We start from the raw sequence: 12,490 nt of genomic DNA, 5'->3' as shown, positions 1-12,490 counted from the left end.
GTAAAATCACAATAAATATAGTTTCAGCTTTCGGAAATACCCGTGAAAAAATATTGGTTCAGTAATGGAGTAACAAAAAATGTTAAATGTATAAATTTATTGACAAAACAGTCCAGCTGAAACTCCGACCGATGCTTGTGTTGAAATCTGTTGAATTTTGAATGTTGACATTTCAGGTGTCATTGGAACGTTAATTATTGTACGTCGTTTTTTTAACATTGGCAACGCGGTTTACAAGTATGACATTGAATTTTCGGAAACTGTTTTAAATTGTTTTTTTTTTCATTGTATTCGTTTCATGTTAATGTTAGTTATCTTTATGAATGCAGTTCATATCTGAAAGTTACCGGAGGAAGCACAAACTGCACAATTTGGGAAAAGCTACACAGAAAATTCTAAACTTGTCAGGGGCCGGGGAGGGCTGAATTCAAAATATTTCTCTGCCGGCCCATCGATCCGAAGTTTGAAATTCAAAAATTCTTTGAAATTATTTTTCGGGCCGAAATTTGACAAGTTTGGAAAATCCTCGTTTCAGTGATAAAACAAACATGAAAGTGTGAAAACTTGTTACTGGAACAGTATATTATTTCAGGGTGTAACATTTTCAAAAATATTCCAAAAATGATTCGAATAAACTTTCCCGATACATGTTCATGATTTTATGATACACATACAGTAGTTAGATAATACACGGGTGTTTCTGAAACTAGCACAAAATATATGACCCTCCGTTTGAAATGTATAAGAAATCGCAATTCATTATTAATTTTATCTGACTGAAATCCTTTTCTTAAACAACAATTGGAAACTATTGTCTCTTTTTTATATTTGCTCTGCATCGTTTATTCGAATTCTGGAAAGCTAATGAAATTTCAGGTCATTGGCCTTTCAAATCACTGTAATGAAACAGTCATTTTTTGACAAACGGTGTCCGGATAGTGAGTAAACACAATAAAGCAACTTTATCTGACTTAAAAATTTTCATTACTTAATCTTACTTCAAATATTTGATTGATCTGAAATACTCGAAATACGACGGCGCGCTTTAGCAAATTGAAATTTCACTACTTCAATTGCATAAAGTTTTCAAAAGATCAAAAGCACAAATAGAAGTGTTTAGTTCGAACTGCGATAATTATATATATTGTTGAAAAACATGTATTTTCAGGTAACAACCCCCTGAATATCAGCGTATGATTTTTTATTGTACGGTTTCAATGAGGTTTCAATACATTATTAATTAATTTTTTTATGTTTGATTTATGTAAGACAAAAAACTATGAAATTTAAAAATTGTACACTCAAACATCGAGCAATTTTTGTGCCAAAACTCTAGAACCCTTTTGTCTTTGAAGTATTACTACTACGTTTAAAAAATATAATTTTTTTCAAAATACGCAGTTTCAAATAGTGCATGAGTAATTTACTCAGACTCTTGTTTTAATTCCGGTGTATTCATTCCGTCATTTGTAATTTTTCGTTTTTTCAATGCTGGACGGATTATATAATTATTATCGAAATGACTCCTTTACATCTATTACAAAAAGAGGTTCAACATTTTGATCTGTTGTCCTTTCCCCCTCATTTGAAATTTATAATTGGTAGTTTTGTTAAGGAGAAGAAAATATGTATGTATGTTGTATTGAAAAACAAAAATTGATTCAAGTCAGATGATGTTTTATTGAATTTTTTTTCACATACTCAAAAAAAGTTGATTCTTTACCTTTTTTTCCCTATAAATCTGTGTATTTCAGATGTAAATTTCCTCTCAAACTAATGTAAATTGATTTCAGGACTCCTATGGCATCTTCAACCTTGCCTTCCTCATTCTGGGACCTCCCCCTCACCAACAATTCTCTTACTGTAGATGACAAAATCACATTTGCTGTAGAAACCATCCAATTTGTGTTATTTTGTATCACAATGACAATTTATCTACTTATTGTTTGGGCATTAATTAAAGCGCAACAAAGGAGAGTAGAGGAGTTGAGCTCACCGTTTTTCAAGTTGTGTTTGGCGACTGCGGGGGTGGATATTTGTGAGTTTTTTTTTTTCAATTTTTCAAACAATCGGGTTCAGAAAATAAAATTTGAAAAGCTTTCGTACAAATGGTTCGGTAATGTCTTCATGATTGAAATTAGTGTGTTTAGTCATCAACTTCAGTATAAGACATAAGTTACGGATTCGCAACCATTCTTAGTGTCCATTGGCTCTCCATACCATTCAAACTTTGAACATGAAACTGTAACTTTCAAGTTTGCGGAGCTACCGTAAAAACGGTATTATAACTGCATGATCTTTCAACTGCCATCCGAAAACATTTTCCGGTTTTTGAGAATCTACTACAGTTGTAGATCACTGAAAATCTACTAGTTCACTTTCTAAACACGCGGAATCTGATCAGAATCATGGAAAATACCCCGTAGATACTAATTTCGAGCATGGAGGTGGGGGGTGCCGTTCTATTACATGCACCGCTATAATACAGTTTTTACGGCAACTGTCACGATTTTTTTTTTAATCTACCATTCCTACATTGCCTACTATATATTGTTCAGTTTTTATGACAAAGTAGAATAACTGTAATTTTCTACAGTTCCAAAATACAATTATCATTAAAGAATTGAAAATGATTTCTCAGTTCAAGTTCACGGGAATCGAGAAAAATGACTCAATTTTTATCCTATTTTTTCACGTTAAAAGGGGGTGGGGGCACCACTAATCCAAAAGTTAAGATTTTTTGATATGAATCGTTTCAAAAAGAAGGGAAAAGAAAAATCGTATTGAGGTCCGAGAGTCAGCCTTAAAATGAGTTTTCAGGCTTCAAGGTTTTAAAAAAGAGCCCCTCGTCGTGCAGATTGACCTAATATGTATTTCAACTTAAAATTCTCTCACCGTGTACATGAATAAGTGAACATTGGGAGATTTTTTCTGTTTTCCCCAGAATTTTAAAACGATCCATTAAAAAAAATCAATTATTGGAATACCGGTGTCCCCTTTCAGTGCTGAAATGTGAAAATGTCCGAATATCTGGTTAAAAAATTTACCGGAGCCGTTTCACGGTATGAAGATAAAAGAATTGTTTCGAAGCTCAAAATGTTAGATGGAATGCTAGTTTTAATTGAAAATGTGAGAAAATTGAGTAGATAGATATTTCATAAATTTAATATAACTATGTGGAACGGAAAACTTTCAATGATTTCGCCATAACCCCTGCTCCAAAACGCTTTTTCAGGGACCCTTCTAACCAACTATCTCGGTGCAATGTTTCCCAAGTGGGGATGGTTTGTCCCAATATACCTTTTTCTGGGAAACGGATACGGCAGAGTCTATTTATATTTTGCGTGGAGTACCGGTAAGTCTGGAAAAAGTCAATCCATGCATTGTTTCATACAGCTTCACCGCAGATTACCATGGATACGAAACCGAAATATTTTCAGGTATCTGCCAAGCAATGAGTGTATCCGTTTTAGCGTCCAACCGATTGTCAGTCATGTTATTCCCCACTAGTTTTCATAAGGTCAGTCTAAAAACTTCAAAAAATTCAAATTTCCCGCCAACCTCTCCTATTTCAGATGTGGATGGGATACCGTCTATGGGTCGCTATAGCCATCCAGTATCTCACCGGATTGCTTATCGGTCTTGCCACATTTTTCAACGAAGTACAACTATTTCGAAATGGTAAAAACGGAATAGTCCCAAAGTTTTTGAAGTGAGTCATCCAGCAACTACGCTCTATAGCTAATCCCAGATTTCAGTACAACTTTGACTAACAGATTTTTCGCTATTGGAGGAGTATTTTTACTTGTAAATTGTATTTATTTAGTGGGTACATATTGTTATTTGTTTATAGTAATACGTAGAAGACAGAAGAAAATGGTGAGACACTTTTCAGTTGAAATATTCACTTCAATTTAAGAAAACATTTTAGCACACCTCCACACCAATGATTATAAAATCTCGGACCAAAGAGCGTGCCAAAATGCGAGAAGCTCGTTTATTCACCATGAGCACTATAATTGTGGGTGTCCAGTTGTGTATTCTTATACTCTTCATCTTCAAAGGTGCCGACATTTTAGCATTCACCAGTGATCAGTTTTATTTGGTGTATAATGCAGTGAGGTGAGTGGGTTAGAGTGAAAAGAAAAAAGAAAAATGATTTCTCCCCGGCCGGGAATTGAACCCGGGTCTCGCATGTGACAGACGCGGATACTCACCACTATACTACCGAGGACACGGAAGAAGAAGGGAATGGAGGGCATAGAGGAGAGTGGAGAGCGCCTTTCCAAGTAGCAATTTTCAACTTCAATTTTCTATGCCTAAATGTAACTTTAGAAACTTGGTTTAAATGGCATTTTTGTTCATTTTAATCAGCTCTATTCAAAAATCTAAATTACAAAAACGTAGCGTCACTTTGAAAAAAGTTACGGCTCCTCAATCCATAATTTCTGTTTTCAGCGACCTCTACGCAAGTATCAACCCGTATCTTCTTTGGGTATTCTCAGATTCACTCAGGAAATATATACTTCAACGGCTAGGATTTATCAAGAAGAATAAAAATATCACATCAGTTACACCTATCACTTTTGTGTTATGATGGATTTTTCTGTTTTATAAGATTATTTTATAAATTCATGCACGACTGATTCTAATTTTATTGAGGATTACGTTTCTGAGATTGACCGGCTGATCCTATTGATAGTTTAACTATTTAAGATAGGCATACCGGTTTCACTGTAATGTCTTTATCTTAAAAATATTTACAAATTTTACTAAAAGATGCCAAGATTTAGGTATATGTATGACATACGAACTCCCCGACATACATTCACAGATTTTGAATTTTACATTTTCGATCAATGAAAAATAAATTTAACAAACATTATAGACAAGTAACGTATCAAAAAAAGAAGTTACCTTTTGAAAAGTATCTGAAACAGGGAAACAACAAATTAACAATAATAAAAATTGACATTTTCTTCGAAGAATCTAGAATGCTACTTTTATTGATGTTTATTAAATTTAACCGACGGTGGTCATTACTTTGAATCCATCTGAAACAGTGAGATAGGTTTGAAAAAATATAAACTACTGTTCCAGTAGCATCAGATGTTAGTTTCCCATGACGAGTGTTTGCTCACAATATATAAATACAAACGCAAAATTCCGAAAAAAAAAATTTTTTTCAGTTCTTTCAGGTGAAAACCCGACATTAAAATTGCCAACTTTTTTAGTCTCTTGGAAACTGAAGCCCCGGATCCACTGAAACTTCCAACTATCACCACAATTAATTATCCTGATAAAACAGTAATTTTTCCAGAATTTTATGTTGCATATCGGATTCATTGTATTATATGTTCGGGTTAGTTATTCCATGTTTAGAATGGTCATCATCACTCTATAGACAAGACCCTGGCATCGAAAAAAAATTTTAGTTTTATTAATCCTCTACATCAAACACATCTTTTTTTATCACAGTCTATTCAAGCTTCATCACATAATAACTCCCCGACAGACATCCATTGATCCTAGATTTTAAACTTTTGATTAATGAAAAATAAATTCAACAAAAATTTTTAGACCCATATCGTGTCAAAAAAGGAAGTTACCTTTTGGAAAATGTCTGAAACAGGGAAACAAAATATAGTCAACGGGTTAAAAATTATAAAAATGGACACTTTCTTCTAAGAATCTAAAATGTGACTTCAACTGGTCTATTCTATTTTTTTTTAAATTGAATCGAAGTTGTTCATAACTTCGAATTTATCGGAAACAACGAGACATGTTAAAAAAACTACTGTATCAGTAGCATCAGATGTTGCATTCCTATGACGACTGTTTGCTGGGGCACCGTCGAAATCGGGAGACTAATGTGAATTGTTTTCCAATAGCTGAGATTATTTCTAGTAACGATTCAATTTTAATTTTAATTTTGTGATTTACCAGTTCTAGAACACTTATTTAACCCTTCACAGTTCTTTTTTAAAACCAAATCAGTTCATTGTCTCGTCAAGCTAAAATTACTTCTACGGTGGTGACATGCGGGCATTGGTTCGTTTGCATGTGGATTCCTAGCTTGTTCAATTTGCAAGTTCTACTATATTGTATTGCGACCGAATAAAAAAAGAAAGAACCGATCTATCAAAACACTTAAAAAAATACATCAAGCACCTGAAACATTTTTTGTGTTTCATTACAAAGATAAGTCAATTTGACAGTATTCACAGTTAATAGCATTAGAACCCGTAAGACAGCTCTAGGTTCACAATGTATTTCAACCGTTTCCTGTTTCAAATATGTTTTAACACAGTTGTAGGTTTCTGGTAGCATTGTCTTATTTTCATGTTAAGTACACCATAAATGCGTTTCTGGTTTTCTGCAAAAGAGTTCAAAGTTAAAGCTTTGCAGCGTTTTATTGTTTATAATATCTCAATATATCCGTGAGGCACCTTGGCGCGAAACGATTTCAACGAAATTGGAGGCCTATTTCACTGAAACTTCTAAGTATCACCATAAATAATTACCCTGATAAAACAGTATTTTTTCCTGAATTTTATGTTGCATATCGGATTCATTGTACATATTATATGTTCGGGTTAGTTATTCCATGTTTAGAATGGTTATCATCAATCTATAGACAAAACTCTGGCATCAAAAAAATATTTTTAATTTTCTTAATCCGCTACATCAAACATATCTTTTTTATCACAGTCTATTCAAGCTTCATCACATAATAACTCCCCGACAGACATCCATTGATCCTAGATTTTACATTTTCGATCAATGAAAAATTAATTTAACAAGCTTTTTAAACAAGTCGCGTATCAAAAAAAGAAGGTACCATTTGAAAAGTGTTTAAAACAGGGAATCATCAACAATAATAAAAATTGATATTTTCCTCTAACAATAAGAATCTAGAATGTTACGTCTACTGGTCTATTAAATTGAATCGATGTTGTTCATAACTTCGAATTTATCGGAAACAATGAGACATGTTAAAAAAAACTACTGTATCAGTAGCATCAGATGTTGCTTTCCTATGACGAGTGTTTGCTAACGATGCTATTGTCCAATGTATTAGATTATTTGTTGAAAAGCCTCTATTTTAATTATCATTTTGTGATTTACCAGTTCTAGAATACTTATTTAACCCTTCACAGTTCGTTTTTCAAATCAAATCAGTTCATTATCTCGTCAAGTTATAATTACTTCTACGATGGTGATATGCGGGCATTGGTTCGTTTGCAAGTGGATTCCTAGCTTGTTCAATTTGCGAATTTTACTTCATTGTTGACACCATATAAAAGAAAAAAATGATCTATCAAAACATCTGAAAAATATATCAAGCACCTGAAACACTTTTTTTGTGTTTCATCTAATAGATAACTTCATTTGACAGTATTCACAGTCAATTAATTTAGAACGTGGGGTATTCACTTATTAATGACATCACTAGGTTCACAATGTATTTCAACCGTTTCCTGTTTCAATAATGTTATAACACAAATTAGATTAGATTTCTGGTACTTGTGTTAATTTTTAACGACAGAGTTCAGTATACCGTTAAGCCTTTATGGTTGTCTGCAAAAGTGTTCAAAATTAATGCTTTTCAGCGTTTAATTGTTTATAATATCTTAATATATCCCTGAGGCACCTTGGCGCGAAGCGATTTCAACGAAATTAGACGTGCCCAAGATAGCAAATCGCTAACTCTCACACTCTCCTAGAAACGTTTGCGATGCTTATGAATTATAGAGAAATGAATAATTTGACAAACCGTCTACTAATACGTCTAACTTTCACAAAAATTAATCACCCAGATAAAACTGTAATTGTTTCCAGAATTTTCTGTTGCATATCGAATTTATAATTTAGTCGAATTATTCATTAAATGTTAGAGGTGACGTTTACAGGAGACTACATTGACCGAAGTTCTGGAAACACAAAACATCCTATCCCTACTTCCTTAATTCAAGCTTTATACAAATTGGGAAACTTATAATCCTCCGTCTCCTGAAGCCAATTATCCTCACTCCACTTCGTGTTCTTCCTCTCCATCACATGTACCGTATAGGCATGACGTGACTTATCCGAAGTGTTGGCTTCACTCTTATGAACAACCAATCCATGGATCAGAATCAAGGATCCCTTGAAAATTGGGACATGTTGGAATTTGGATTGATCGTAGGTTGGACGGGTGCCAATGAATTTGAGGAGTGGGCCTCCGGTGGTGTCATGGGTTCGGACGAAACGGTAGTCGGAAGTGGAGGTGTCTGGAATAGAAAAGTTTATGATTATTTTTCTAGAATTTATTTCATTCGAGGTACTTTTGTGACTTTTTTGAAAGCGTAAAAACAAGAAATCATTTACCCGATGCCATTTCTCAACACCCCTAGTCCTAGTTTCTATCACACAGGCAAACCGCTCCGGATGAAATTTGGTCCAAACGCGGATAACACTCGGCGTCAAAACGATACCAAAAAAGACATCAAATTTGGCCCTAGTTTGGACCAAATTTGATCCTCGGCGGTCGGCAGCGGAAAATTTGGGCAGGGGTTCCCCGGATCAGAATTTTCTGGTTCTTGCCATTTGTAAATAGCTATGAAGTAACAAACAATTGTATCAATGTATATAAATATTTATTTTATTCGAACTTAAAAAAAAAACATAGAACAATTTAGAAAAGTTGTGGCGAGTTCGAAGATTCGGCAGTTTTGTTTTTGATTTAGCTCCTTGGTTTGCTTCCGGGGCACGATCCAGATGTTGACGACATCTGAAAAATAAGTTTATAGTTATGTATTATTCGTGGTGATACTCATAAAGTGAAAATTTTCAGTACAATTGCCAAGATTATTGAAATCAAATTTAAAAGTAAAAATTGGTTGCTTCGTAGAGAAAACAATTTGGAATTTTGAAACGTCTTTTCTGCTCAAAATAGAAGTATGAACACAAAAAATACAAAGATTTGGAATTTTAATTGAAATTTCCGAAAATTTACAGAAAATTCGGAATGTTTCATTCAAATTTTCTGTGTTTCCATTTCCATTATAACCAAAACGTTGATTCAAAATTTCGGAGTTTTCGTGTTACGCAAGAGAACTTACAGTTATTGAAATGCTGCGTTAACACTTGCAAACCGGAATCCAATCATCGAAAACTATTCTGAAAAGAAAACTGTTCAATTTTTCCAATTTTCGAAACAAAACTAACCTCTCTGCTTTTTGAAATAAAAAGTTCCGCCATTTAGTACAACTAATAGACTTCTATTGAATGTAGTTGACTGAAATTCACTTATTGTCGATGAAAAAGCGAAAAATCTTACACGAAAAACGAGAAAATAGAAGAAATAAATATAAAAATTGAAAATGAATGAGTGCCAACTCATCCACATTTGATCCTCGTTTCATCCTCGGCACTTTTGAGAAACTCCCAAAAATGAGGACGCCCGCATCTCACCCGCGTTTCATCCTCAAAACTGCTTTTAGCCGCGTAAGGTGAAATTAGGGCCACGTTTGGTCCTAATTTCGTCCTTCGCCCGCGTTTGATCCGCGTTTCATCATCAGCGGTTTGCCTGTGCATGTCCTCGGTAGTATAGTGGTGACTATCCGCGTCTGTCACATGCGAGACCCGGGTTCAATTCCCGGCCGGGGAGAACTTTTTTTCAGTTTTTTTGTTGTTGAAATCCCAACACTAACCTTTATGACTTCCCGGAATGAACGAAAGACATCCATTTTCCACACTCGCCTCATCTATGGCTATCCACACCCCTGTCAAATGATCAATTGGGTCCACTCGAAGAAAAGTAGAATCCACGTGGTCAGTGACTGCTCCTCCAATTTTCGGCTGCTTGAAAATATACATACTTTGAACAACTTCAGGCTCCTGGTACCCGATTTCCTCGAAGATTTTTTGAATCTTGGTGTTGAATGTCATCTTCTTGAATGTTGGGTCAAGGAAATGGAGACCGTGTCCAATTTTATTGAGTGCCTTGTCTTTTGGGACCGTAAGCTCTCCATTCTTGTCAACGGCACCTTCCTCGAAGAAGAATCGGATTTTGTCGGAACTGTTGAGGAAGTAGGAGTCGGCGGCGTGCTGGAAATGATAAAATTGAGTTTTTGATTCGAAAAAATGTTATGTTTCAAAAACTTCATTTTTGTACGACGATAGATTTTTTAACGTTGTGCAATGTGTGGTTCTCTCCTCGCTACAAATCAGAGATGTCGGGAAGTGATAATTTTCTTATCCGGAAGTCGGAAGTAGATTTTTTGCAAAAGTTCAGAAACTCCAAGAGAAAATATCATAAAATTAGGAAAAATTGGTGAAAAATGGTTTTTGCAGGAGAAAATCCTATTTTCTGTCCTTTTAGACCATTTTTCCAAGTATTTCTGTCATATCTACTCTTCGTAAATTCCACAGTTATGAAATGACGTAAGTCGGAAGTAAATTTCGTTATTCGGAAGTCGGAATTCCATGCAACACTGATTCAGTGGTATTAAAAAAACTAAAAGATAGACATGATCTTCCACTAACTACGGGCATAACATCTGATTCATTTTTGCTTTTTTATTCTTTTTCTCTGAAACAGGCAAAGTTATGTGAAGCAAAACTAGAAACTTTGGGAAGAAATCCAAGTTTTCACGACCCAACACGTTTCTCAGCTCTCCATAATTTTTTTTTTGTTGATAATGTTGAAGACAAACTGCATAAATGTTATGGGACCTACTTTTGTGATTTTACCGGAAATAATAATCCTACCTTATCCTCATCATACGTTGAAAACACACTCTTTGGGTGCTCCGCCAGATTCATGTCATCCACAATTTTGCCAATTGCACCCTTCATTTCCTCAATTTCCTCATCGTTGAACACATTCTCAATCACCACAAAACCATCTCTCTCGAATTTTTGAGAAAGGTTGGACATTTTCAAACTGAAACATGTATTAGGTCCTTAGCGAATACAACGGAAAATTTAAAATTCATAAAGAAAAGGTAAAACGGTGGAAATTTTTTGCGACGTGACAAAAATCAATTTGAGAAGGAGACGAATGTGGTCAAATAATAGTGGTCAGGTCAACACAACTATCTTATCACTCTGTGTCATCAAGATGCTTATCACATCAAGATGACCGATAATTGTTTTTTTATTACTGTTTGTGATGACGTAAACCAAATAACTTGGAAAGGAAGCAAATCGAGAAGACAAGCATTGCAACAATAGTAATTGTTCAAAGAAGTTTCATTGGTGATACAGTAAAATTGATATTTTACAGCCTAATTTTTGAGAGAGAACTGGATTATTAGGTACTAATAAGAAGTTGGAAAATGGAAAAATCATGAAGGAAGGGACAACCAGAGGATTGCAACAATAGTAATTGCTCAAAGAAGTTTCATTGGCGATACAGTAAAATTGATATTTTATAATTTTATTTTTGTGAAAAAACTGGATTGTATACTGCTTATCATTAGGTACTATTAGGTTGGCAAGAAAGTTTTTGTGCATGACTCAAGTTATTTTTACTCAAACAGGAAGCATACCAAATATCAAACATAGTTACCATCTTAGTCCACAACTGTCTCCAATTTACCGGGTATCTTCCCGATACCGTCCTGGCAGAGCTCCGGTTGTTTCAAGGCAAAATAAACTTACACCCATTTTTTGACTTGACTTTAAGTATCGAAGTCATGTTCAGCGGCAGAGCGCTGAATTGCCCCGAACTTATAGTAGTTCGTTAGAAGAAGGTCCAAGCTCTAATTTGTATGATTAAAAACTATTTTCCAAAATTAGGTGAGAAAATATTTTGTCGGGAATGCAACTAGCGGATATGCAACATTATGGAGGTGGCAGACTTTTTGACCGTGTGGAGCTGAAGACTCACGTATAGTTTTGATTTTTTGCACACAAAAAGAACAGAAGTAGAAGATTATTGTTTCACATTTTCCAATCATATACGTTGTGTTGGGTCCTCCACATTAGGGTCATTATTTTCTTTGGGTATGATTCCCTTTTGATGATGTCTACCAGCGTTTAATCAACGCCAAGTCGGTGGGTTTCCCTGGGGTAGTTTGTGTGCAATACCCACTCTCTATCAGTGATACCCAAATGGTTAGGTCGAATGAAGTTTGAAAGAGGAGAGAGAATTCGAAGCCGCAGGTCTACCCTGCACTGAACGCGGATCTTGACCAAAATATGACTATTCAATGTCTCTTTTTATATTCTTGCCGACACATTTCAAAAAGTTTCCGATTGTGTTATAAGTAGTAGTGATTATCATTGATAATTCACAGGAAGATTGAGATGGAAACTCTCCTTCTACAGCTCACAGCATGTACAAATCCTATTCATATGCACTTTTAGTACGTGGTACTTCGACAACAGAAAAATCGCATTTCTCAAAGTTGGAAACTGAATTACTTATAGTGTGCCAAAAGAAGAATTCATCCTTGTAAACTTTTCCTGTTGGTTGCACAAATTTAGAAATTTTGGTATT

General features: G+C 34.8%; 2 protein-coding genes across 2 annotated transcripts; one reads left to right on the top strand and one right to left on the bottom strand.

Annotated features, from left to right (window-relative positions):
• Positions 1-3,454: 3,454 nt before the first annotated feature.
• Positions 3,455-4,597, top strand: GCK72_012197 (uncharacterized protein; the record flags this gene model as incomplete). Its single annotated transcript, XM_053728911.1, has 5 exons — positions 3,455-3,520; positions 3,576-3,712; positions 3,759-3,879; positions 3,932-4,122; positions 4,459-4,597. 5 exons carry the CDS (start codon positions 3,455-3,457, stop codon positions 4,595-4,597), a joined length of 654 nt encoding a protein of 217 aa, XP_053583683.1.
• A 3,374-nt stretch (positions 4,598-7,971) lies between these two features.
• Positions 7,972-10,923, bottom strand: GCK72_012196 (uncharacterized protein; the record flags this gene model as incomplete). Its single annotated transcript, XM_053728910.1, has 3 exons — positions 7,972-8,273; positions 9,696-10,092; positions 10,756-10,923. The coding sequence occupies 3 exons, from the start codon at positions 10,921-10,923 to the stop codon at positions 7,972-7,974; spliced, it is 867 nt and encodes a 288-aa protein (XP_053583682.1).
• Between the last annotated feature and the right edge of the window lie 1,567 nt (positions 10,924-12,490).

Source organism: Caenorhabditis remanei, chromosome IV, assembly GCF_010183535.1.
Source record: "Caenorhabditis remanei strain PX506 chromosome IV, whole genome shotgun sequence".
NCBI classification, from domain to species: Eukaryota; Metazoa; Nematoda; class Chromadorea; order Rhabditida; family Rhabditidae; genus Caenorhabditis; species Caenorhabditis remanei.
This window is presented reverse-complemented; position numbering and strand designations above follow the sequence as displayed.